This window comes from Amphibalanus amphitrite, unplaced genomic scaffold, assembly GCF_019059575.1.
Source record: "Amphibalanus amphitrite isolate SeventyFive unplaced genomic scaffold, NRLGWU_Aamphi_draft 000026F_arrow, whole genome shotgun sequence".
Taxonomy (NCBI): Eukaryota; Metazoa; Arthropoda; class Thecostraca; order Balanomorpha; family Balanidae; genus Amphibalanus; species Amphibalanus amphitrite.
Genome location: NW_024881522.1, coordinates 701,991 through 726,115, shown reverse-complemented (window position 1 = coordinate 726,115; position 24,125 = coordinate 701,991). Strand labels below are relative to the sequence as shown.

Below are 24,125 nucleotides of genomic sequence, written 5' to 3'. Positions count from 1 at the left end.
CGATGTGAGGAGAAGGAATATTTTGCCAGAGGCGTAAAACAAGCCCTCGTAAGATCCGTATAATCGTGTAAGTGCCTGCCACCAGAGCATGTGTGTAGAATAGTATAGTTGATGGTGGTGGGTGCTGCTTTTATTGTAATTGAACAGAAAAGCTCCTATGCAATTTCTCATTTACGCTCACCATTACGAATCCCTACTGTAAGCCATTTTTCCATAGGCGCTCTGATCGTATGACGCGGCACGTTTGCTGCTAGCAAAGACAAGACGTCAACAAATCATTTCTAGTAATCGTTTTAAAATGTCCTACTCCGCAACAACGCAGGCAGCGAGACCCAAGCAACGCGGGAATTTCGCGGCGATGCGCAGCAAGTATTACCCGTTCCAATCTTCTCAGTTTTCGTGCAGCATCGCCCGCTTTATCTCTCGGGGAAAGCCGCTCAGCCCTTTGCCTTTCAACTTGTAGGATTGCTTCCGACAGCCTGGTGGCGGGATCACAACATGAATAACCGCTTATGAAGATCAAGGGCTGCTTCGTTTGCGACCTTGTCAGTCCATATGGTTTCTCGTTTAAGCAAAACTGTGTTTAATTCCTCAGAAAGGTAAATAGTAAAGCTCGGATGATTACAGCCTCGTATCACTCAGTACCTACTCCGTACTCTCGTATTCATTCTGCAAACACAGTGCAGCGCCGATGCAGCGGGTATTCAATCGAAGAGTTGTTAACCCCGAATAGGAACCAAAACTATGTAAATTTGTGTACCATCACACTAGTCAACATACCCACCCAAGGCGCGCTATATGTGCAAGTGATCTGATGTGATGACACTTAAACTTCCTTGTTGTAACTTTCCAAAAGCTCGTTTGCATTTCATACAAAATTTATTTCATAGTTCTCCGCTTCTTCTGAAGTCCGAAACACTTACAGTAACTTATACAAAGATACATATAGGAAACTAGCGACAATACAACCTAGTGTTTCGCTATCTCGCAGTGCTAAAAGTCGCGTTTGATTTTCGCTCGGCCCGCGGCCGACCCAGCAAACCATCACACGCCAAGACTCTGTCGCGAGAGACAGCCCGTTAACTAAGACAGTGGTGTGTTACAAAAGACGCGTCGCGCGGTGCCCTCCGGTCGGGCGGTATTCACAGTGGTTCAGCTTTGGAGCTCTGGCGCCACACTGGCGCCCCTGGCGGCGCGGCGCCGAAACAGTCGACCCCACACTAATGGCAAGGAAGCACGGGAGGCGCCTTACGCTGCCTTCTCTGACTTGATATCTGCAACAGAGGACAGGATGTCAGGTTCTTAAAGAAGGTGTTGTGAGCTATGTAGGAAACATCGCATGAACAACGGCTACGGGTAAAAAAACATAAAAAATTATATCGCAGAGGCAGAGAGTGAACAGCACAAAGCACCTGAGAGTACGTTTACAAAACCAACCGTTAAACCAAGAGGACAAAAAACAAAACAAAATAAGAATGATCCGATAAAGTTACAATGCTTACTTACAGCGATGAGCGAATATGCGTTAAAAATGACAGAACTGTAAGCGTTCTAGCTGTAACGACGCAACACAACTTCTTATGAAACGAACAGCATGGGCACTCAAATCAAGCTATTTGCGATATTTGCGGCACCTCCATTCTCTGCCCCGACCTCTCCTGGGACGCTAGCCCAGACGTACCGTCGGCGGTTGGCAGGGGGTTTTTCTCCACGGTGTCGGCGTGTTTGAGCTTGTTGGCGTCGAAGTTCTCAATGCCGTCCAGGTGGCTCTGCAGAGTTTTCTCCTGCTGGATCTCTGCAAACGTCAGCAGAAGGTCAGGACAGTGGAACTGGGACACTGCGAGCGTGATGGATTAGACCGAGAGGCGGAGGTAAGGGCTATAGTGGTGGATCATAATGTTTAATTACGAATCAATCAAAGCAATATGCATAGTTGTGACACTAAAACACAGCAAAGTAACGAGTGTCTTGTTTGTATGTTATCCATAAAACTGAATGACTTCAAATCTAAAGGTGTTTTTGTTACTGATAATACCACTATGCAATAGTATTGAAGTTACGAGCAGGTGCTTTGATTGCGATTGACTAACGAACAATCACAAACATCGAACATAGGTCAAAAAGTGTAGTCTGTAAAATGAAAGGGAGAAAACGTCATATGGACCGTAAGTAAGGCCAAATGATCTGAAATCGGGAGGCGTCAGATCCACACTCCACACACAAACATCAAGAGTCAAAACGAACAATGGGAATAGGTCAGTTCAAGTTGCAAGGCACATTCACACTGGTGGCAAACTTGGTTAACCACACTTTTCACCATTTGACCAGCAGGTGGCAGCACCGCCACCTCTAGCACCACCGACAGTGCTGCCACCTACAGCACCGTGGCCTGCCGAGGAGCCACCGCAGTACCTTCTGTGCTGGGGAGGTGGGTTTTCTCCGCCAGCGTCACCGCCTTCATCGAGTGCTTGTCAAAGTGCTCCACTCCGGAGAGCAGGTCCTGGTGGGTCCTCTCCTGCTGGACGTCTAATCAACACACAAGCCATGCAGGGTGAGCGGCAGGGCAGGCAAGTCGAGGCTACACTCGCGGAAACCAGGGCGCCAGAACTCCAGAAAGCAGTTCGGCGAAAGAAAAACAAGCTTATGGCATAGCATGAAATCAGCATAAGGTCTGAGCGGGAGGGGAAGGTGCCATTCCAAGGGGGGGGGGGGGTGATTCTGAAAATAAGCGACAAGAGAAAGCTACTAGTCGAATGAGGTAAAAGGAGCATAACACAGTTGAAGTAAGATTGTCACACGTGCTAGAAAACACACACATAAAACATAGCCTCAGTGAAATAGTTTCTGATTAAATTAGCCAATTGTATGCCACTGCGATATATTTCCCTGCCTAACCAACGTTTACCTAAATTGCCCAATGACTGAATTTCGGCACAGTTGTTAAGAATGGCATGAATTTCACGAGCATATTCCCAGAACAAGTCGCTCACAGCCCACAGGCGCCACAAGATGTGTCGCAGTTTTACATCTCTTCATACTCGTAAGTCGTATTGATAACACACCGCTGTTTGCGTTGGTTTTATCACGAGCTAACTGCACAGACAGACCACGCATTGGCAGCGACGCATTTCGCATTTGAGGGTTTGCATCACAGCAAAGCTGGGCAAGTAAGCTGGCTAAGTGCTGACGCTTCTCCACGACCTCTGAACTCTGAACTTCTGACGGGGAACTTTGACAGAACTTTAGGAGCTGGCGAAAGTGCCTCTCCTAGCACCGCGACGTGGAATTTCTGTCACAAATGCTGGTCTCAGCTTCATTTTTGAAGATTATTCTGGGCAGAAACGTCAAAGCATGTGCACGCGGAGTAGTCAGCATGTGGTGAATCAAGCAGTTTTGGTCTGACGTGACGCCGAATGACGTGCTGACTGATTTACTGAGACTATCGCTCACTCGGGTCCAATATTGCACAACCTTTCAACCGGTCAGCTGGAATCAGCCCGGAGAGGAATGAGTCACACGCGAACTCTGTGACAGCGCCGCACCCTTTTATCGACTCAGCTTTTCAGTCAGTGCACCCTTCCCCGGTAACGATCACACGCAGTCAGCACCCCTGACGTTACAGCCGCCCAGACCGGACGTAGGTGGCGCTGTCGTCGGCAGGCCGCCACGAGGCAGCCGGCTGGGGCGTGGCACGCCGTATAGGGGCGCTGACCGGGGGCCGGTTGGGCCTATAGGCCCAGCGCTCGTAAGGCGTCGTCTTATCATTGACACGGAGTCAGAGCGACTCAATCCACTATTGATTTTACGCCAATCGAGTAAGCCATGGAGGGCGACTTATCGTAAATAACTCTAGGAGCGATAACGCTTAAATCCGCTGATATTTCTCAGATGCCGACGGCCGACGGAATGTTTGTTAACGCTTCAGCGAAAAGTGCACTCGGAATCATGGCGTGCTTGATAGTCAAAGGGGCCTCTCATAGTCAACATACCGGTACCTGAGTATCCGGACTGATAGAAAGTTCCGGTCGGCTCTTTGCAGATACGGACACGGCAGGAAAACTTATTGGTGCAACAACGAATTTAGTCATGATTCGAGTGATGTAGAAACAAGACCTGATGAGGTAGGTAAGTGGGTGCAATCAAATTATTGACACAACGCGAGCGAGACCGTTGCCGCTTCCTGTTGATACGAGCTTTTAACGAGAATGCGTTTTCTTAAGTCGGCAAGTCAAATACCTAGATGCTACTTTCCTTGATTCACTTTTAAGCCGCTTCAGGACCTGATGATCTTTTGATCAGAACACGCTGTTAGTGGTGGGCAGTGGACGGCACGTCTACGCAAAACGCGAGCGTGCATGTTCCTCTGTACGTTAGTTCCTACTGCACTGCACTCAGTTACGGTTCGGGTCCTGCCGAGCCCTTGACCCTCTAAGGGCCACGTCAGGCACGCGTCAGGCCCGTCTTTACCGTCAGGCGAGGGCAGTCGGTTCTTCTCTTGTGTCTCGGTCTTCTTAAGCCTCTCGGCATCGAACTTTTCGACGCCCTCGAGCAGCGCGTTGTGCTGTTTCTCCTGTTCGACATCTGCAGAAAGGCCGCGCCGCAGTCACAACCCGACCCGGCGCCGAGCGAGCCACATGCAGCCAGAAAGGGTACAAAGAAAAGGAAGCACAGCAAGGCAAATCATAACAGCAGAGCTAAAGAAAGGGGGTGAGTGGGTGAGTGATGTGGTTATCGTCATTGGACTATGAACGTCTAAACACGCTATCAACATTACTCTACTGTGCATACATTTGTTGAGACGATTTGATGTTAGCTGTTCAGTATCAACAGAAAACATTCCTTTCCAAATGATATCACCCTGTCATTTGCCTCATTGATAGTAACTGTTTGCTGAATGATAGAAATCATGATTGGGGAGTACCACATTGATATGCAGCGTTAGCTGACTGAATAACCAGCGAAACGGAAACCATTTAACTTGATTTGTTGAAAGTATTCGAGCCCCGGCATATTATTTTGAAGTTGTGAACTTCTGAGTTAAAATTCAATGAATGAGAAGGATAAAAGGACAGAAAAACATATGAAAAAGCACAGCGATTCGCAGCGAACTACAAACAGCAGAAGTAAGTCATGCTATACAGTTGTAGCACAAGCGCTTAAATACCCCTCCCCCATCCACACACACGCACACATTCCGTCATGATAACTAGGTCTCTGTCAGAAATCCTCTCAGCTCATCCAGACCCTGGCTTCACCTCGGTCTTTCACCAGAGGCCAAGTTCAAGGTCCCGTTTACTACCGACTGTTGCGCCGGCCCTGTCACTGTCGGTTGGATCTGCGCGGCGGTTCTGGCGCTGTGAGGACGAGCTGCGACCAGTACAACTGCGCAGCAGAGCCCCCGGAGCTGGACCGGCCCTCAGCAAGGCCGGCCGGACCGCGCAGCGCAGCAGCCGGCAGCGGCCCCGGGCCCACGCGGCGCGGCGCGATCCACATACATAGGGGGCGGGCCACGACGGGCGCGGCGCGGGCGCAATGTGCAAGGTTGTATTAGAACGAGGTACCAAACACGGTTTGGACAAAGTTTGCACTAACCACACTAAAAACTGGTTTGCTTGTTACAAACCAAAAATGAACCGGTACGAGAATTTAGGAATTCGTGACGACCAAATAATCCTTTTGGAGCTCGTGTCACGTTTTTGTTTCCAAACCTGGATGAGCCACCCGACAGGCAGCTGTGCAATGTTGATTCCGTGCGGCACCACGCCGCACTGCGCTGCGCCCCTCTGCGCACTGGAGCGCTGCAGCGCGGCCCGCGCGCATTATCAATCAGGCGAACATTTCCGTTTTCGGGAGGGAGCAAAAAGCGCCGCCGCGGCTGGGGAGGCCCGGCTCGGCGGCCGGCGCTCTGTGGCCCGTTTTTGCCGCGCCAGTCTCCGTCTGTATTTGGGTCGGAATAAAAACGGTCCGGCTCTGTGGCGCTGCCTGGCGGCGAGCGCCGAGCGCGACCAGCCCTCTGCAGAGGCGTGCTGTTATTGCCAGACAGGCGAACTGGCGCGAGACGATGACAAAAGGGCGTCGAACGGCGCCAAAGGCGGCACCGATCGGAGGGCAAGGGACGACCCGTGACCTCTGACCTCTGGTAGAGGCTTCGGGAGAGGAGGAGTAGAGGTCGCAGGGGACGGACGGTGATGGAGTGACTACGGCCATGCGGACGAGTTGTGGAGATGTCAAGAAAGGTCACCACTCAGTAGAGATGAAAATAAATGAACAGGACAAATAGGTGCGGAGTATGGAGTGAATAAATAATGAAAAGAACAGATCACAGTGACGGATGCCGAAAATATAAAGCCAGGTTTGTTTTATACCTGTAAGAAAAAACTCTGGCTGACGTGGTCCCGTGAACAAAAACTTTACCTATAGGTCACATGTAGATCAAGAGTCAGATATGCGTCACCTTAAGAAAGGTCACGGGTTCGAGACTCGTCACTCACCCTCCTTGGTGGGAAGCACCACCTTCTCCTGGGTCTCGGTGTGCTTCAGCTTGTCCGGGGTGAAGCCCTCCAGCTCGGACTTGACGTTCGGCGCCACCTTGGGCAGGTCCTTCAGGGTCGGGCTGGTCGGGGCGGCCATCTTGGTTTAGAGAGTCTGCAACACAAGAAACATACCGTAAATGTTGGGCCTTTCGACACATCTCATCCGTTCCAATTTTTAGGTCGTAACATTTCATTATTTGTGCCTTGTGGTGTGGCAGCATTTTTTCCTGAGCTAAGAAAAGTCGTTCACCCATAATTAGGTAGATGGATACTTGGCTTGATAATGTCCTACCAAGTAATTCTGGCCAAGCCATCCTAAATTCGTCACTAATTTCTTTTCACCACGGATATTCGATTTTCTCACAGTACCTACCTACACCAGCAAATCGTCGTGAAGGATTTCTTGATCTAAAATAATGCATTGCCAATACCCGCTGAGCAAACCGATTGCCTGCTTAACCTCTCTATTGACCATCGGACACCATTAGTTCAGACGACCTTTCGCGCCGCCAGCCTTGGTGGCCAAACCTCACCCAGGCAATTAGTTTGAATTAAGTGAGCCATAAACCACGTCGGATCCTCCTGTAGGTCTGTCTCTGGCTGACCCTCGGCCCCACCCTCTCCGGCGTCCACTGCACTGGCCATGCAGTGGACACGAGCCTTCCTCATCCCTACTCCAAGCACGTTCGGGACAGCACACCTCAGACGGACGAGAAAAACCCCTCGCCGCGACCCGGCCCTCTCCATTGTGAGGCCCACCGGCGTCAACCCGGGTCCGCGCCGCAGCTGTCGCCTGCGGCAATGGTGGCGCAGCGGCCGCGTCTGCGGCGCGGCCGGTGGGGCGCCATATGGGAGCAGGTTTCGACAATGGAGAGCCCTTCTCGGTGGTCGCCGGCCGTCGACCGACGCTGTTGTCAAGGGCCGGTGAGTCAGACGGTTCGAACGCCGACGCCGACGGGGCGAAAGTGGCGCGCTATCGACGCGTCGGTGACGACTGGGGACCGGTCTGGTATTCAGCGGTGGGCGGCGGTGAATGACACGCCATCCGGAATGCCAAACGGTAGTTTTAACGTTTAAACTCAATACCGCGAGATTGTGGAACAGCCAAGGCCACATGAAAAGGATCAGAAATCCACTATCTAGCATCAGGAGGACAATAAAACCTTGCCGATGAAGCTAATACCAGCTCCCGATTATACACGCCTGTTAGATAGACGACGGGAGTCGAGATGACACACGGGGCGTGGCAGTGCCGCCTGCCGAACACCACCCTAACCCCAGCCACCCTGCCCTAGCCCCAGTCACATAGGTACCCTCCCGCTGTCCACAGCCGGCGATCGACTGAGGTCACGGGGGTGACATCAGCTGTCCGGTCAGTTTACGGCCGGCTGTCAGCACTCGGCATGGCGGTCCAAACAGCATTCCGCTCCCGGACACACTCATCGGGACGACCATTTGATAGTCAGGAGAACTCATTCCGTGAGTCAGGCTACCGTATCCGAGGAAGTCAGAGCCAGAGGGTCTAACCAATGTAGCGACGTCTCCTAATGCAGAATCTAGAAAGATTGGAAAGACGGCTGCCAACAAACGGCGAAAGGACATTACCAAGAAAGATAACGGTCACCAAAGACCAAAGTCCCGTTCCGATTCATACGGAACCGAATTACTATAAATTCGGAAATACGAATTATTCACATCAAAGCCAGTTTTACCAGCGGCACATACGGAAGTGCGTTTGAATTGGTCACTCGTCAGGACCCGCAGGAGCAGCGGTTCTGCCTCCACGTCACCAGACAGCGGCCAGTACCCGTAATATCGCAATTACCGATAGCGGCGTGCGTAGTTACGCTGCGATTACGGCGCGGACGTGACTCACCGGTAACCGTTACGGTAGTTACGCCACTTACGCAACGTAATGAGGCAGGCGGAACAATAAACATCGGACTGGCAGCGAACGTCTGTACGGACGGACAGCAATCAAACCGACTGGAAATGTGAGAATGATTGTTTACCCAGCTCAATGCTGGGCTTACTTATTCCCAATACGACAGCCTCGCGTCCTAAGAAGTCAATAAACAAACAGAATGGCGTGCTGCGTATATAAAGTACTGAACTAAGTGTACCATAGCAAAGACCGTGACCACGACTATGATGGGACGTGATCGGCTGTTTGTGAGTCCGCGCCTCTGCGCCGCTCACCTACCAGCGACCTTCAGCTCCCTGCAGGCTGCAGCCCGCTCCGCCGCTCCCGGCATTCCTCCGCGTGCCCGCTCGGATACAGGCGAGCTACACGGAGAGAGGGCGGGAAAGGGAAAGAGGGATGGGGGGAATTTGTGCGTGGCGGCGGGAGGGAGGATGTTTTTGTGTAAACCGGAACTAGCTGCTGTCCTATTTCTCAAACAAATGTGAACGTATCACATAATTCGAGCTCCGCATAACACAAAACATCGCTGTGCTTGCGGTCTCCAGTTCCACCCTCGTTATGCCAGCGATATTTACTGCATGGTGGCCGCGGCTCCATTAAGCCAAACAGCCGTCACTGTCTCCAACTGCTACAGCCGTCATCACCACCATCACCGTAACTGACGTCATCGCCGACGCCGTCACCGTCACCTCACCCGCTCCATCGTCTGTCGGCAGTCATCCACCATCGCCGCAACCGCCACCAGCCCTGCCTGAGCCAAGCCAATGCAACTGATCTCGATTAATCAACTCCCAGCCCGGCCGACCGATCGGCCGCAAAAACTGGCCATCCCAATCTGGTGGCAGCGGGAGGCGGCGGCCGCAGTCGTGCGGCCATATCTGGAATGGGACCGGCTGCACTGTGAGGCTGGCGCAGCCTCTCCAAACTAGGAGGGCTCGGTGGGTCGGAACGGGATGTCCGGCAGAGACCGAATACGAGAGCGATTTGGCAACGATTTATCGCGGCTTAAAATAACGGAAAGGGCTAAGGTGAGGTAAGAGTAAAGGCCACCGCACACTAGCCATTCGGCCGGTTCATTTGGCCGTTACAGCAGCGATTTTCTCGCGCGATTTTTATATCGGCCGAAACAACGAACCAACGACGGTGCATTCGGCCCATATTATTCAGGCATTCGGCCCAAGCGATGTTCACGCGACGACCGAAAAAAAAGTTCGACCGGTTGAACTTTTCTCGCCGAAGCAGTCATTTAGCGGCCGAAAATCAACAGCCGCCATATTGTTTTCATACAACCTTGACAATCCAATCATTTTCGATGTGAGGGGCTCGTGTGGTGTGGAGTTGTTTGCGATGGAAATGAAGTAAGTATTCGAATGAATATCTGTGTTTTGTATTTTGTCAATTGCATATGTGATTCAGATTGAAATGTTGTTTAAATATTGGTTTCAACCATCTCTGCTCCACTTTTCATTTCAATTTCAATGTCCATTTCCCCATTTTCTCCATTTGCCATGATTATGCATAGTCAGTGGGCATAAATTTGTCTACTACTCAATGCCACAGTAGGTATTCTTGGAAAATGGCCATTTATTATCCATATAAGCAAATATTTTCTGCTTTTGCCAGTTAACTTGAAATGCTGGACACAATTGTTCTAAGTTTCAAGGAGCTATTCTTAAATTATTTAATCAAAATTCAAACCTTGCAAGTCAAAGTCATTGAAAGTACCTGTAATGTTCTTATATAATGTTCTTACCATGCAATCTGGGTTTTCATTTATCATTTCATTCACATTGCCTCCAACAGGCTACTGTCGCACTATAATGTGTCACATATTAGATATGTAGGTCCTACTTCATTGCATGGTTGGTGAAAGTGTTGAGCACAACTCTTTCTTATGGTACAAGAAGTGCCATAATTCAAAATCTGAGTTGTCAAAGTATAATAGAAATTCCATTTTTCAGAGTATTTTTTCCTTTTTCTGTGTTTCTGCCAGATCAAGATGTTGGTTGTGTCAAACGTAGGGCCATGAAAGAAAAGTCTGGAACACTGTTGAGGCTTTATGGGATGCACACAAACACTTGCATGCAATATTTTCATTGAAAGAGTTGTGAGATCAGCATGCTGAATGTATTTTTGTGTGTTTTTGTCTGCTCTGTACAGGAGCTCATTTTATGTTAAATAAAATGTAATGGCACTGAACAAATTGAATTTGTGTATCATTTATTCCCCAGAGATCTTTCACAATAGTGATAGTTTTCTTCTCTGCCGGGTCAATGAACCAGGTAGATGTGTCCACTCCAACCAGTGCAGATCCACCTTTGTGTACAGTTGTACACATTTCAGTGTGATGTGCGGACCTTTGATAGCTGTTCCACCAACCCGCCTTTAGATGGCGCGCGCGTCTCCCAGCAGGCAGCAGAGGCGACATCTACTGTCGGGCGTCGGCTCAGCTGGTGTGCAGGGTGCACCGAGTGTCATTACCAATATACCTATAAGCACGCCATTGCAGTGGCCTCACTCGAGGTGGGCAGGACCCAAGAGGATGGATGACTCGGGCTAAAACGATGACGCGGGTCGTGGGCCCAGCAGCACAACAGGTGGCGTTCAAAATTAACAAAGTCCCTATGTTTTCAGTTGGGTCGGAGAAGTGGATCTCATTCAAGCGGTACACAACAAGCCAGTTTCATGAAACACGAGTCTTCCTGGACGATGAGGCACCAGCTGAACCGCAAACGGCCGGCGCACCAGCTCTGTCCCCGGGGCCGGCGCCCCGGCAAGCAGCACCAGCTCCAAGGCCGGCGCTCGGGCCAGCCCCGTCTCTGGAGCGGTCGGTGCCGGCATCACCAGTGTCCGCAAGGAGCAGCCGTGCCCAGTCGAAACGCTCGCAGCACTTCAAAGTGTACAACAGGTGGCTAAACCGTTGAATGATGCCGACCTGGCTTTCGGTCAGTGTGTAAAAGCGGTTCGAAAAAAGCCATCGCTCCCGGAACTTCCGCTCACTGGCGCGCGACGTCTCCTCCGTCGGCTCCGGCAGGTACACTGCACCGCGGACGTTCACGATCGCGCAACAGATGTACACCAACGCGCGCGCGGTCGACTCCGCGAGCCGGTAGCTCGGCGCCAGAGCGGAAAATTCAGCCCCCGACGCCAGATAGTGGAGTGTAATCGCCAGCCGCAGCGGTGCGCTCACCGGCTGGAGGAAGGTGGTGGTCGAGCGGGTGATCTGGCCCTCGATCTGTGCTAGTAGGAGGCTGAAGGCTCCCTAGCTCAGTCGGAAATACTGAACCTGTGTCGCTGGGGGTCGTTGAGCCGAAGCTCCTGCTCTCGGTTGGCGTGCTCGCCCAGCTCGTCTCGGCGCTGCAGCACGTCGCTGACCCCATGCGCCGGACCAAGGGTCTGCGTCTCTCCTGCACCCTCTGGAGTGCCAGCTTGAAGTACAGTATCGCGATGGCTAGTTGAAGTGTGTACGGGTTGTTTGGTGGCTCAGCATGCAGATAACTAAATCTTTTGGTCCCAGAGCATCAATACAATGCACATTAATGTTGTTAAGTTTGGTTAATCGCTTGCGATATGCTCAGACCATTTAGACCTCAATAGTCGGTGTACTTTGCTCAATGTTTGTTTTTAACAGCCAATTTGTTTTCATTATCAAGCAAGCTACCTACTCAAACTGCAATTAACCTATAATTTTGTTTCTTTTTTGAACGATGTACTAAATATATGAAGCTGGATTCTATTTGGTCTTTTCCAATATTCATTATAAAACATTCATTACTTGCGCTCTTGGAATTCGGTTACAACAGTTTAGGCGATATTTCAACGACGATATATCTGCTCCAAGCGATTCGGCCATTCGGCCGATATAGACACTTGCGCGAGAAAATCGCCGCTGTAACGACCGAATGAACCGGCCGAATGGATAGTGTGCGGTGGCCTTAAGGCTAAATTGGGACCGTGCCATATATAGGCAAGTAGAAAAAGTCATTGCCAAATCGTCGTGACAAGCCTTTCGCACGGCGTGAGGCAGGTCTGAAGTTTGAATGCATTTGGCGACAATGGAAACCGTCGGTGGTGAGAGTTCGAGAGCTCGACAGTCGTGCGCTGGGGCGAGTGACCGACTATTGAATAATCATATCAATAGCACGCGTGGTTACTGCCTAACGTACCGAGAGTAAAAGTCACGGATGGTTTCGAAATAAGTTTGATCACCCGTGCGAGTTGCGCAACTTATTAAATTTGGGACTTGGCATGTTAAAATCAGAGCCAAAACAAGCTAGTCCGATCATGTTTTCGAACTACTCCGCCACCCATTTTGGATTCATGAAGACTGTTTTCATAGTAAGCCAGTGCTACTGACATTTTACTCTTTCGATTGGAAATGGAATTGTAATGGAATTGTACCCACCAAACTATTTTCGGAATCCGTCATCTCGAGACGCGTTCGGACCGGACTGACTCACAGTCTCACACACGTCGGACCGGTCCAAAAACGGCCGGTCCATCGGTCCGCCGGGGTATCGCCGTATCAGGCAGGAACTGGCCACGGCAGCGGGCGCGGGGGGGGGGCGTGCTGACCAGACCCTCGCTGCCTTACTTGGCGCCGGTCCACGCTGCCGTCTCCACGACTGGCTGCCGGCAGGGCCCCAGTTAGACGCTGCTTATAAGGACCGAGCGGCGAGGGCGGCGGGCGGATGGACCGATTTCCGCCGTCAGCACCAGTGTTCTAAACAACGCTGGTCTGGGACCTGGGTGATATTCTAACCCTACTTTAGACTGGAAATCGACCAGCTAGAATACTTAGAACTTCCCCTTCCTTGCCAGTATTCCGTGACACCTCCAGTGCTAGCTCCGGCGTCCATTCTAGCTAGCGTGACCGGCATTCAGTAGGGACACATTTTCCGGGGTCTGCCATCGTGCCCGTCCACCGGACTCTGAGGTCCCAGCTCTGTTCGTTCTATGGGACTGGTCAGTCTCACTGACCATCTCAGACTCATCAGTCATCAGTCACCAGTCCCGTACAGTCAGTCCACAGTTGCCTGAAGATTACTCGCGTGACAACTATTTCGAGCACCTGGTGCGGACAGGATGCGCTGGAATCGGATCTCACCGCACAAGAGCGCGACAGATGTTGGATTGATTTTCTCGTTCATCAGTCTCATGCAAATGCGCACCACCGACCCTCATTGTAATCGTCTTTGTTTAGTCTAAGGCCGAGTTAAAAACAAAGCAAACATCACGTCTTTCCATCGTATTCTCCCTTTTTCACGGGTCTCACCCACGTGCCACGTGTTACCACGTTTTCGACGCGGGCGAGGCGGCACTGTTCCGGGATGAGCGGTTCCACGCGGTACGAGCCGACTGGAACGTCCGGTAACAGATGGCAACAGCTGGTAACAGATGGTAACAGACGGGGCGGAACCGATGCTGGTCGGATAGCGGACGCGTCAGAGGTGACGACAGACGAGAGACAAGGCACCGGCGCCTCACCGGCAGCGAATGGAGGGGAAGACGGCGGACGGAGGACGGAAATAGACAGGGAGAAGGGTAAAAAGGCGATCAACAAACGGTGCATGGGGAAAAAGACGCAGGGCATGACTGCTGCGGAAAGTATGATTGGAAAACACGACGGCAGACCAGTTGTGGAGAAAATATAGAAACAATGATTCGCCGGTCATGAGCCTTGGCCGGCATTCCGATGTATAGAATCAACTGACTAAACCGACTCCATCCAGATAACGCATTCATTTATTGATCAAATAATGGACCCCCTCCGGTGGTTCCTAACCAGAACTGCAGCATTTCTTGCATTCGTTACTGCTGAAATATTACAATTTAGATGACTTGATATTCCATCAATTCTCTCAGCAAGATCTGGAACAATAAATGATCATAAATGACCCATTACCATTCCAACTGAGCGGAAACTCCTCCCACCCTGCCGTCAGATTTAGAGAGAAGCGACCATTTACTGACCATCCCCGCTCCACGGCTGGCCATTTTCTTGGCCACCCGCTACTCTGCACCGTCTGCAGTGATCTTCACGCAGCGTGACGGTCACTGGAGAGTGCAGAGCAGTTCAGTACGCCCGGCGCCAGTGCTCTGCTCTCGTCCACTGCTCTCTACCTCTCATTGATTGCCTCGGCAAGCTCCCACACTTTGGGCATCTTTATCCACTCGCTGCTTCTACTATTTCTTTGTCCACCCTCCTATTCTCCTTCTCCCGCTCTCTTTCCTTTTCATATAACAACTCTCTCTCTCTCTCTCTCTCTCTCTCTCTCTCTCTCTCTCTCTCTCTCTCTCTCTCTCTCTCTCTCTCTCTCTCTCTCTCTCTCAGTCTCTCTCCTCATTGCAGAAGAGAAGAGAGGGGGACATTCTGCCAAATTCTGCATCTCTCTCCCACACTCTCTCCCTCTTCAACTCCACCCTGCCTATCATCCTTGCCCTGATGAGTCTGCCCAAAGGTACCGGTGCCGCCGTCTGGCGTCATACACCGTCCAGCAGCGCTCAGCAGCTGCTGAGCCGTCCACCAGCAGCTACTGGACACCTGCTGGACATCTGCCGGCCTTCAGACGGTCACTGGCCGCCGCAGAATCATCTCAGACTGCCGTCCCGGCGTCCAGACCGGTCCGACACGGTCTGCCGGGTCTGCAACGGCACCGACGGCATCGACGGTCCGCAGCGGGGTAATGCCGGTCGGCGGACGAACGGTCCGAGTGGACTGACCACTGACTAGAGACGGCAGATGGGGGAAGTTCGGAAACGGTGGAATGGGAGGCTGGCCTTTATGTCAGCGGTAATGGTCATGTCTGACAGAGATTGGCATGTCTGACTTGACGGCATTTCCGCCAGTGAACCATGCAAGTCTGCAGTGCAGTAAGTGTATATCTGACAGAAGTTGTGTTTTACTTCAGAAGCTAATAACTTATTGCTAAATACCGCATTTTCAACTGAATATCGGTACTTAAATCACTTATTTGAGCCATCATCATTTGAAATGGCCACCGGGTCCTAACGGTGAACTGGACCACATTCTACAGCTGGATATGCCTTTGGAATGCAGCGCGACTGGCATTTATTTAAATATGCTCCCGTTTTATTTTGCAGGCGTGACCGAGCATAGCGGGGCCAGACAGTGGATCCAGGTCCAAACCAGGTCCACACAGTGAATCCTGGTCAGTAAAGCAGCTCCCAGAAGACGTTGCATGCAGTGCACTCAGCATATCGAAATGGCGCGGTAGTGCACCATGAACTAACTGGGCCACTCTTGATTGTGTTTGAAACTGCCTACTGTTAAATATATATCATATTACGCTTCGTCAATATTGCATTTCTTTATACTATATGAATAATGCAAGAGGCATAAAACAGTATTTAAATATTTATCAATGAATCAGCAATTAGTCATAACATTTTACCAGGCTGCCAGAAGACCTGGGGCAGCGCAGCGCCGGATATTACATAAAATCCGGTTATGAACACCGCAGCCTGCACTGCACATAGAACGGTTTACGAGAAAACCGGCTTATGGAATTACAAATTCTCGGACCACCGAATTAATTGAAACTTACCAGACCGGCTACTTGACTGGCAGCATCTCTGTATGACATTCCCTGCCCTCCGAGCTGAACTGGTGAAAATCGATACCTGCCCAACACCCCACTGACACACCCGGCACGAGCCTTTCAACGGGCCCACGCCGGCGAGAGGGATGGACCCGAACACCCTCCCGCTCCAAATTTACACAGTCGCCGGGTCAATGCCCTCACAGGCCGCCATGGCACCCTATAGCCCCTCTGCCGTCGGCCGTCAGTCCATGTCCGGGTAGAAAAAAGGCGGCAGGCGCGTGGTGGTGAGTCAGGTCCCGCGGAGGGTAGACGGGAAGGGGGGGGGGGGGGTGGCAGCTGTCTGACACGAGGGTAGAGCGACAGAGGAGAATTAGTGCGGCATACAAAGGCCGGCTGGCACGGATAAAACGGTCCAGTTCCGAGAGGAAGGGCCAAATGTGGCGTCCAAACGCAACTGAAAAGGCTGATAAATCGCTCACGTCACGTTGATGCAGGGGAGATCACGTGATCTGAGGGTAAGTGTAGAGGAGTACGCGATTTGCCCTGAAAGATAAGAACTAATGACCACTTCGAGCTTCTCGGCTATTCATATATCATATTCGACGGTTATTCGAGGCGCAGCTGGAGAATGCTACATTTTGGCGCCGGTATCATACATGTTTAATGGCTTCAAAAGACGGCAATTTTTCTTCTGATCTTTTATGTGTGATCTCCACATCCAGAAAAAAACACAGAGTTGTTCTTGCTTGTGACAAGACTAGCCCAACTTGACGCGCTCAGGAAGCATGCTATAAGTCATCCCCAAAACTCAAATGCGATTTTAAACTTAGCGAAACGAAATGCGGAAACTTCGTAGGACTCGACTTCACGAGTGGTCTGAGAACAAGGCCTGCTCATCTCAACACAAAGTCTGGCACCAAAGACCGACGAACAAAGAAGCAGATCTGACGCATCCCATTTGGAGCACAAAGTTTGGCTCTGCTGGCCTCCAAGACATCACGAGTCATCGGTAAACAGACTTTATAAGGCCGAGAAGACAGCCAGCTATGTACTCGGGAGTCAGAGTCAAAGATAGGCATATCGAGCCACGATCTCCGATCACCAAACAAGTCAATTTCTCCGAATAGTGACAATCGACACCTGTCATCGCTCTTCCGATCGTGCGGTCCTAATGTAAACCTGATAACGTTTCCAGAGCGACATCGCTACCGAACGGGAACCGCGGAGGACTGACAACAGAGTGGTCTGTTAGCCTCTCTGGTCCACAGTGATCACTCGCTGGTCCGTCAGAGACCGCTCTCTGGACCAGCAGTCCCCCATGGTCCATCTAGAGTCGAGAGAGTCATGACGGTCAGCTCACCAACTCTAACCGGATCCACGGGGGTTGGGTCGAACGGGGTCGGCTTTGTTCGTGACCAGGTCAGCGACCAGTGCAGTGTGGGAGGCGCGATAGGCCTGGAAGGGCGGCGGGCGGCGCACGGACACTCTCGCCGGTAAAGGGTCACTGCTGGCGCCGGGCCACCGCTCGGCAGTGCAGTGACCCGCGAGGTAATATATCATTTATTCATTAAGTTATTTATTCATATTTACCTGCTTACGAAACAAGGACAGATATTTTATACAGTTGACTGGACACTGAAAAAATACTGCTATGACAACGCTGGTTTATCGAGGCGGTCATTGATGCCGTAATTGCAAATGCGTCGGCCTAAAAACATTATACCTAATTCGATTAACTTGAACCACACGTCAATGCCCAAACGTCACAAAGACCGTCGTAAAGATATGCACTTGCAGTCCATGCGTCACGCCGCCTAACCCCAGCCACCAAGATATTGTCTTCAAATGGTCTCCGTACTAAGCCACACATCCTGCAACAGGCCAGCAGCACCAGACGACCCTCATATCTGCTTCCTCTGTCACACCGAGTGCGGTCTGCAGCAGCAGTTCCCCGGATTTCCGGGGCTCTTCTCCATCGCCTCCCGTGTCGCAAGAAGAACGAGCCAAGGCCCTGCCCGTGGTGACGGACGATCGGCAGTGATAGGGGGACGCGCCGCTCCCCTGTGGCTCCACGGCGTCAGCTGGAGCCGCCGCGGCGCGGGACCTCAGTATGAAAGCACCCGGTCCGCGGCTCGGCCGAGCCGGCATACAATGCTGTCTGACGGGTGCTGACGGCAGCCGTTGGGTCGGGTGGCTCGCTGTTACCGGACTCCCATCGCGATACAGGGCGATACAGAGCTGGGCGAGACCGGATCAGTGGCGAGGTCGGTCGGCACGTGCCACGTGCTGTTGTTGTTTTCAGTGGTACGCCCGGCCGCTGTTCGCAGGTATGCCGTGCCGTGCTTTGTGTTGGTGCCACGTCATCGGCCGAAATCGAGCCTCGCCCGGGCGTGGAGCCGGTCGCTGCGCGCGTGGTTACACCGGAAACACCATCCTAATTGCAATTCGCACCGCCGGCTGCATCGTCCGATCGCACATTGCAGCGAATAAATGCAAGCTGCAGCGCGGCGTGGCTGAGTGCACACCTGTGACCAAGGTGCACGCGAACGGCTATGAATAGCCGTTGCCGGGGATCCTTTGATCCTGCACTCCCCCGCGGATTGGGGGATGTCGTACTCGTGCTATCCGGATATACAGCTCCAGTCGGGCAGTCCGAGCTGATTTCATCGGCGCTGTTTTCGACGGATGCGGCCGAACGGCGCGTGCTCACATCTGTTTGGACAACTGCCGCCCGAAAGGCTGGCGTTGCGTAACCCCATCAAGCTGACTGGCCGTTTCAAAACAGCCCTGATGCAACGCACACTGGCTGGCGCGTCGCCGCGGCCCGCAGCCATCATAGTGCGCCAGACGAGCATCCGGACGCCTCCAGCCTTGTGCGGCTGCGGACGGCGGCGGCGCCAGCAGAGTTAGAGGAGCTACGGTCATGTATACAAACGGCCTACCACAAGCCGAGACGGTGTTTGGGGAAGATAAGAGTTGCTGGCTTGGTTTATGACTCCCTTGACACACCTAACGCCACATCTGCGTCGTTCCACGCTCCTGACAAAGCCAGAGCGCGCCGCGCTGCCACGTCGCGTCGCACACGTCTGGCGTTTGTGCAGTTTTTGTCACGTGTTGCTGTCAGCCACGTTTACCACAGTCGACGCTAATGCCACGTCGCACAGGGATCGGAGTCCAGACGAGAAAAACGTCATCTGACTGCAGCATCGCGGTACCGTGACCGTTGCGATTGCTCGAGATGCGAGATGTATTAGACGTAGCCGAGGGCCAGCCATGGTGGTTTTGAAGTGTCCGGTTCCGGCGCGTCTTTCGCCAGTGGCTGGGGACTAGCCATCATCACACCGGGGGAGCAGATGAGAGGAAAGGAGAGGGGAGGAGAGAAGAGGAGATACAGCCGGTGGGGCTGCCCCAGTCTGCAGCGCTGCACAGCGTGGGATGGTGCACTGGTAACTGAGAGTCCGGTGGGGTAGGGGACAGAGACAGGACGATCGTGTTCCGTGCAAAGCCAATCGCTCGCCGTTGACAGTGTATGAATATACAGTGATGTGAGCAGCGATGCCTTACAAGTTACATGTCACAACGTTGTGACTTTCAGAGCCGCCATGTGTGGCTTCAGAAAGGCTTAGAAGCTAAGAGAAGGCACGGGTATTCTGTAAGACAGGCTTTTGGTGAAAATACATCGAAGCAAGCTAAATAAAACAAAGAAATGTTCCAAACTGCCCAGCTCATGTGCCCAACGACCCATCCAAGCCAGATCCAGCTGAGGTCCAAACGAGGTTCAACCGAGGCCCAAGCGAGGTCCAGCCGAGGCCCTACCGAGGTCCAACCGAGGTCCAGCCTTCCCCGTGCCCGCCCAGGTAGTTGACGCTGCGTCTGTATTCGTGTCAGCGACTCATGTTACCAGAGAAGTGTCGCTGCCTGGGAACCGGAACCTACACGCTGGTACAGCTCGGCCGGTCGGCCGGTCAGCAAGCCGGACCGGGTCGGCCAGGCTGGGCCGGGCCGGCAGCTCGCTGCATTCCAACACGGCTGGGGTAGTGGGGAGAGGTGGGGGAGAGGGGAGGGGCTACTGCAGGAGCGGAGGTAGGGTGCTGAAGGGCTGACAAGAGCGGTACGAATGAAGTGGACAGAGAGCGAGGGATGGATACAAAGAGAAGTTTATACAAAGATAGAAGGAATATGCATGCATACAAATTTATTTTAGCGCAAGGAATGGATGGAAGGGAGCGTTTAGCGTTAAAATGCGTAGATCTTACGGCGGTTAACAATAAACAAAGCGAGACCTCAGAGACAAAGGGCAAAAGAAAACAATGGAGGAAGAGCGGCGTGCAGTGTAGAGGATGGGAGGGCTGCGAACAACGCAGAAGCCATGCAGCCACCAGAGGTAAAAGGCTGCAAGTCTATGGACTGCCGACTGATTCAACTGGTGCATATGTATGAAATGTTCGGATTCCGTCTTTGTACAAAAGACTAGCGTGGACGCTAGAGCTGAGCGTTTGACATGTGATACTGGTGGACGACCGTACCCCCGACAGCCGCCGGGCTCGGTATCAGCTGTGGTCTCCCCGTTTCCGTTCGAGCCCCCACCAACTGCGACCCGGAGGCCACAAGTTGACGTCTGCGGCTACGGACTGGTCGCCACTGTGCTCCGTGACAGTGCGGCCAGCGCAGCAGTCGGCAGTGATACGTAGAGCCAAGTCGTCAGCGGTTCACGCTATGAGTCAACTGTATGGTGATTCAACGAGGAACGGGCGGCAGCGGCGGCGGTGGGTATCGGGGTCGAGCAGCCTCAGGCACGCGGCTCGACATTGGAGCCCGGGGCGCCGGCTGGACGCCCGGGCGCCGCGCCGAGTGACGCCCGGAAGCGGTCAGCGTCACGGCTACGTCACGGCGTCACGGCCCGTCCGTCACGGTCCGGTTGTCACGGCCGGACGGCGCGGCTGAACATGTCCGTTTGCTGACCGTTGACAAGCTGACGCGCCGCTCGCCAGCTGACGGCCGCTCGGACGGGCTCAGGCACGCGGCGGTGAGCGGTCCAGACCAGCCGGGCTCGCCACCCGGACCGGACCGGACCGGACCGTCGTTTGGTCCAGATGGTGACGAGACCAGGAATTAGCGATACAAGCGGACTACATAATAATGAATAGACGGCATATCTAAACTACGTGGGTGGAAAGGAAAGGTCACATTCGGAGAATCTGACGAACACATGGTGTTCAAAGGAGAATGCAATGCAACAAAGGAGACAACCAGCCAGTCATAAGCCTTAGCCTGGACATTATCTTTTACACAACTCGGACTAAACATATTGTTTACTGCCCAATGCCGAACACAGAGTTAACTCTGTCGTTAGACTGCACATCTCCCTTTGCCAAGGACAAGCCTGGGACCATAATCAGTTCGTTTCCCTGGCCTGGGAGGATGAGCGAAGTATCAGTATAGGTCGGGGTCACTTCCAGTACCACGACCCCTGTGCTACCCTTGGCCTTCCTCTTACTTTTCTCTGTGCCTCTCAGCGTGTCGGGACCAGAAACCCAGAGATAGACCAGTAATAAGACTGCATGGAGTCGAAACTGGTCGGCTCCTTCCTTTGCCATCCAAAGATAAATGATCCGTGATCGTCCAGCCGTTCAATGTGACCTCCACCGGCTCAACTCGTGGTGGCAATGCACTCTCTCGGCAGTCGTCGGGAGCATTTACATCTGGTTTCTGAACCAAACCAGACCCGGCACAGATAAAGGAACGGTCTGCGGTACAAAGAGCCGAGAAGATCTGCTCTCCTCGAGCTAAATAAATCCGCCGAATGCAAAGAACAAAGAGATAAGCTCCTAAGTATCACGAATGCTTCTGGCAGGGCTGGATGAGGCACAGCAGACCGCAAATGTAGATACCTAAATGAAATGGGACGGCCAGCCACTGTCCGGAAGGCGTCCGAATCAGGGGGGGGGGGCAGCGGAGAGGGCGGGAGAGTGGGGGGGGGGGCGTCTGAAGCCGCTTCCTACCACGGCACTTCCTGTTGCGATAGTGTCCGTGGCGCCGCGGTGGCGCTGCACGGGGCAGCTGCGGCGAACATGGCTGCGCCCAAAGCCGGCCACGAGGTGCCGGTCGGCCGGCCGCGCCCCTCGGGACCGCATCGATCCCGACACGACGCTCACGTGATCTCGAGACGGCCGCACGCCGTCGGGGTCACGGGCGTGGCGGCGGGGGGGGGGGGGGGTCACGGTGGGGCTGAGCTCGGCCGTGAGGGAATGAGGCCCTTGTATATCGCTGGGTGTCTTGCCATCTTGTGTCGCGATGCGTAAACAACAAAGTGATGTCTCGGTCAAGCATAAAGAAAGAAGCTCACTATAATCGGTAATGCGAGACAACGCCCACCAAAACGTCCCCAATCCGTATAAAACAATCCATTACGGGTCGCATTGGGAGGAATGAGACTGGAAAATCAAGGCTGAGGTCACTCTAAACATTTACCTAAAGCGAAATTGAAGACCGTGAAACTCAATCAACAAACAATGAATGTGCTACAGCTGCAGAACTCAGAGTAACATGACGAGGAATATATATTCCACAATGAAGTTCAGCATAAGCGCCTGCCCGTCAAAACGTCCCGAACGTTGAAGGTCTTCCGACGGTATCAACAGAGGAAAGCGGAAAGTTTTCCTCAATAATGGAATTTCCTGACGTGTCATGATGCAATTCTATATTTCGAACTGTGTCTTGACTTAAACATAGCACAAGTTTGATACGGTGCCGACAACTGCTGCCACACCCCCAAGGGACTCATACTATGACTAAGTCCGACGGAGATCCAATTCGTTATAAAACGAAAGGAACTCAAACTTAGCCCAATGGGCGAAACTCAACAAAGATACGTTTCATACGGACATGTAAATGTGAAAAATGACATCATATTTGCATGTCAGCCAAAGACGTTCTTTTCTCTTCTCGGAGACGTTTTCTGGACAAACAATCGTTGCTTTGAATTAAAGCAAGATAAACAAGCACTCATACTAAAACGACCGAATGACTTGATTGCAGGAAGAATGACCGACCGAAGGAAGTTATAAACAAACCAGCTAACACAGCCGGACTTACTTGTTCAGGAGTCGGGGCACCTCACTTGCAAAAGCTGCGAACGCGACTGGCAGGGATACCGGCAGCGTGGAGAAAGCTGCTTTAGGTTCCCGCCTACTGAGTCATTCTACCGGCCGGCAGCCGCCGCCGCCGCCAATCAGCGGCCAGTGTAGCCTGCTCTACCGTAACTGGTGGAGGGCGAGGCTCAGAGGCCGCCGGAAAATTAAATGACTGCACCGTTGACAAAAAGTTGTAGCCTTAGGGTATGACTAACGGTAAAACAGGGTGACGCGAATCAATAAACGTACACTACCGGCCAATGCAGTCGAAAGAACGGTTTATAAATGAAACGTCTGTCCAAAAGATGCGGTGCTATAATATCGGTTAAAAATAAAATGTAATTGTAATAGGTACCTATGTTATCCTCTAACAGGATGGAAGCTTCAACTCAACTACTTCAGGGCGTCAGGGAGAGCAGACACCGCCCCCCCCCCCCCCTGCTGTTTTTGTGAAGACTTGCTTTTTAGCGACTAAAACTTATAACGTTGAAAGGGACAGTGAATATGATCCCACTTATTACGCCCACACATCACATAGCCATTACTTACAGCTATGAATTAACATATATCAGGCTTTTAATTTTATGCGTAGGTATAGTCAGTCGTCTTTGATACAGCCTAAGAACAAAGAAGATCAAGTCTAAAAACGTTTTCAACTTCTTAAATAATATGTCTACCTACTTTAAACGCCTCGTGCCATTTTCATGGATGGCTCAAGTTTTTTTATTTAGGTATCATCCCATTCAAACAGATCCAAACAGAAAATCGGAGAAGTGATCCTTCATTATTATTACCTGCCAGATGCCAAGCATGGAAATTATAGAAATGAAAACAGAAGAAGCGAAATAATTTTCTTTTTGGCAATTACAAGGATGACAATTGACAAGGCATACGATGGAATTAAATCGTGTATGAAAATAAGCACAGGAGTCATTGTACGTCAGATCCAACAGAACAGTTACACGTCAGG

At 52.0% G+C, this 24,125-nt stretch overlaps 1 protein-coding gene and 1 long non-coding RNA gene across 4 annotated transcripts; one reads left to right on the top strand and one right to left on the bottom strand.

Moving 5' to 3' along the window:
• Nucleotides 1–860: 860 nt before the first annotated feature.
• On the bottom strand, nucleotides 861–23,498 carry LOC122363408 (thymosin beta-like). Of its 3 annotated transcripts, none has more exons than XM_043332665.1 (6): nucleotides 23,118–23,498; nucleotides 6,492–6,645; nucleotides 4,468–4,581; nucleotides 2,413–2,526; nucleotides 1,682–1,795; nucleotides 861–1,274 (listed from the first exon to the last, which is right to left on the bottom strand). In XM_043332665.1, exons 2-6 carry the CDS (start codon nucleotides 6,628–6,630, stop codon nucleotides 1,249–1,251), a joined length of 507 nt encoding a protein of 168 aa, XP_043188600.1. In that variant the 5' UTR covers nucleotides 6,631–6,645; nucleotides 23,118–23,498; the 3' UTR covers nucleotides 861–1,248. The 3 variants fall into 3 exon arrangements, with proteins under 3 accessions (XP_043188600.1, XP_043188606.1, XP_043188613.1); XM_043332671.1 differs by having other exon boundaries at nucleotides 23,405–23,498; XM_043332678.1 differs by lacking the exon at nucleotides 2,413–2,526 and having other exon boundaries at nucleotides 23,118–23,262.
• On the top strand, nucleotides 9,751–12,193 carry LOC122363428. Its single transcript, XR_006253365.1, has 2 exons — nucleotides 9,751–9,815; nucleotides 11,092–12,193. It is a non-coding gene; the product is annotated as an uncharacterized LOC122363428 (long non-coding RNA).
• Nucleotides 23,499–24,125: the final 627 nt, after the last annotated feature.

Bases quoted from the DNA above. Each gene is read 5' to 3' on its own strand.
- LOC122363408 (XM_043332665.1), bottom strand. From the start codon at position 6,630: ATGGCCGCCCCGACCAGCCCGACCCTGAAGGACCTGCCCAAGGTGGCG. The intron at 2,527-4,467 runs GTAAAGACGGGC...TGTGTTGATTAG, and splicing joins CCGACTGCCCTCGCCTGACG to ACGTCCAGCAGGAGAGGACC. The intron at 1,275-1,681 runs GTACGTCTGGGC...CCTCTGTTGCAG, and splicing joins CCCCCTGCCAACCGCCGACG to ATATCAAGTCAGAGAAGGCA.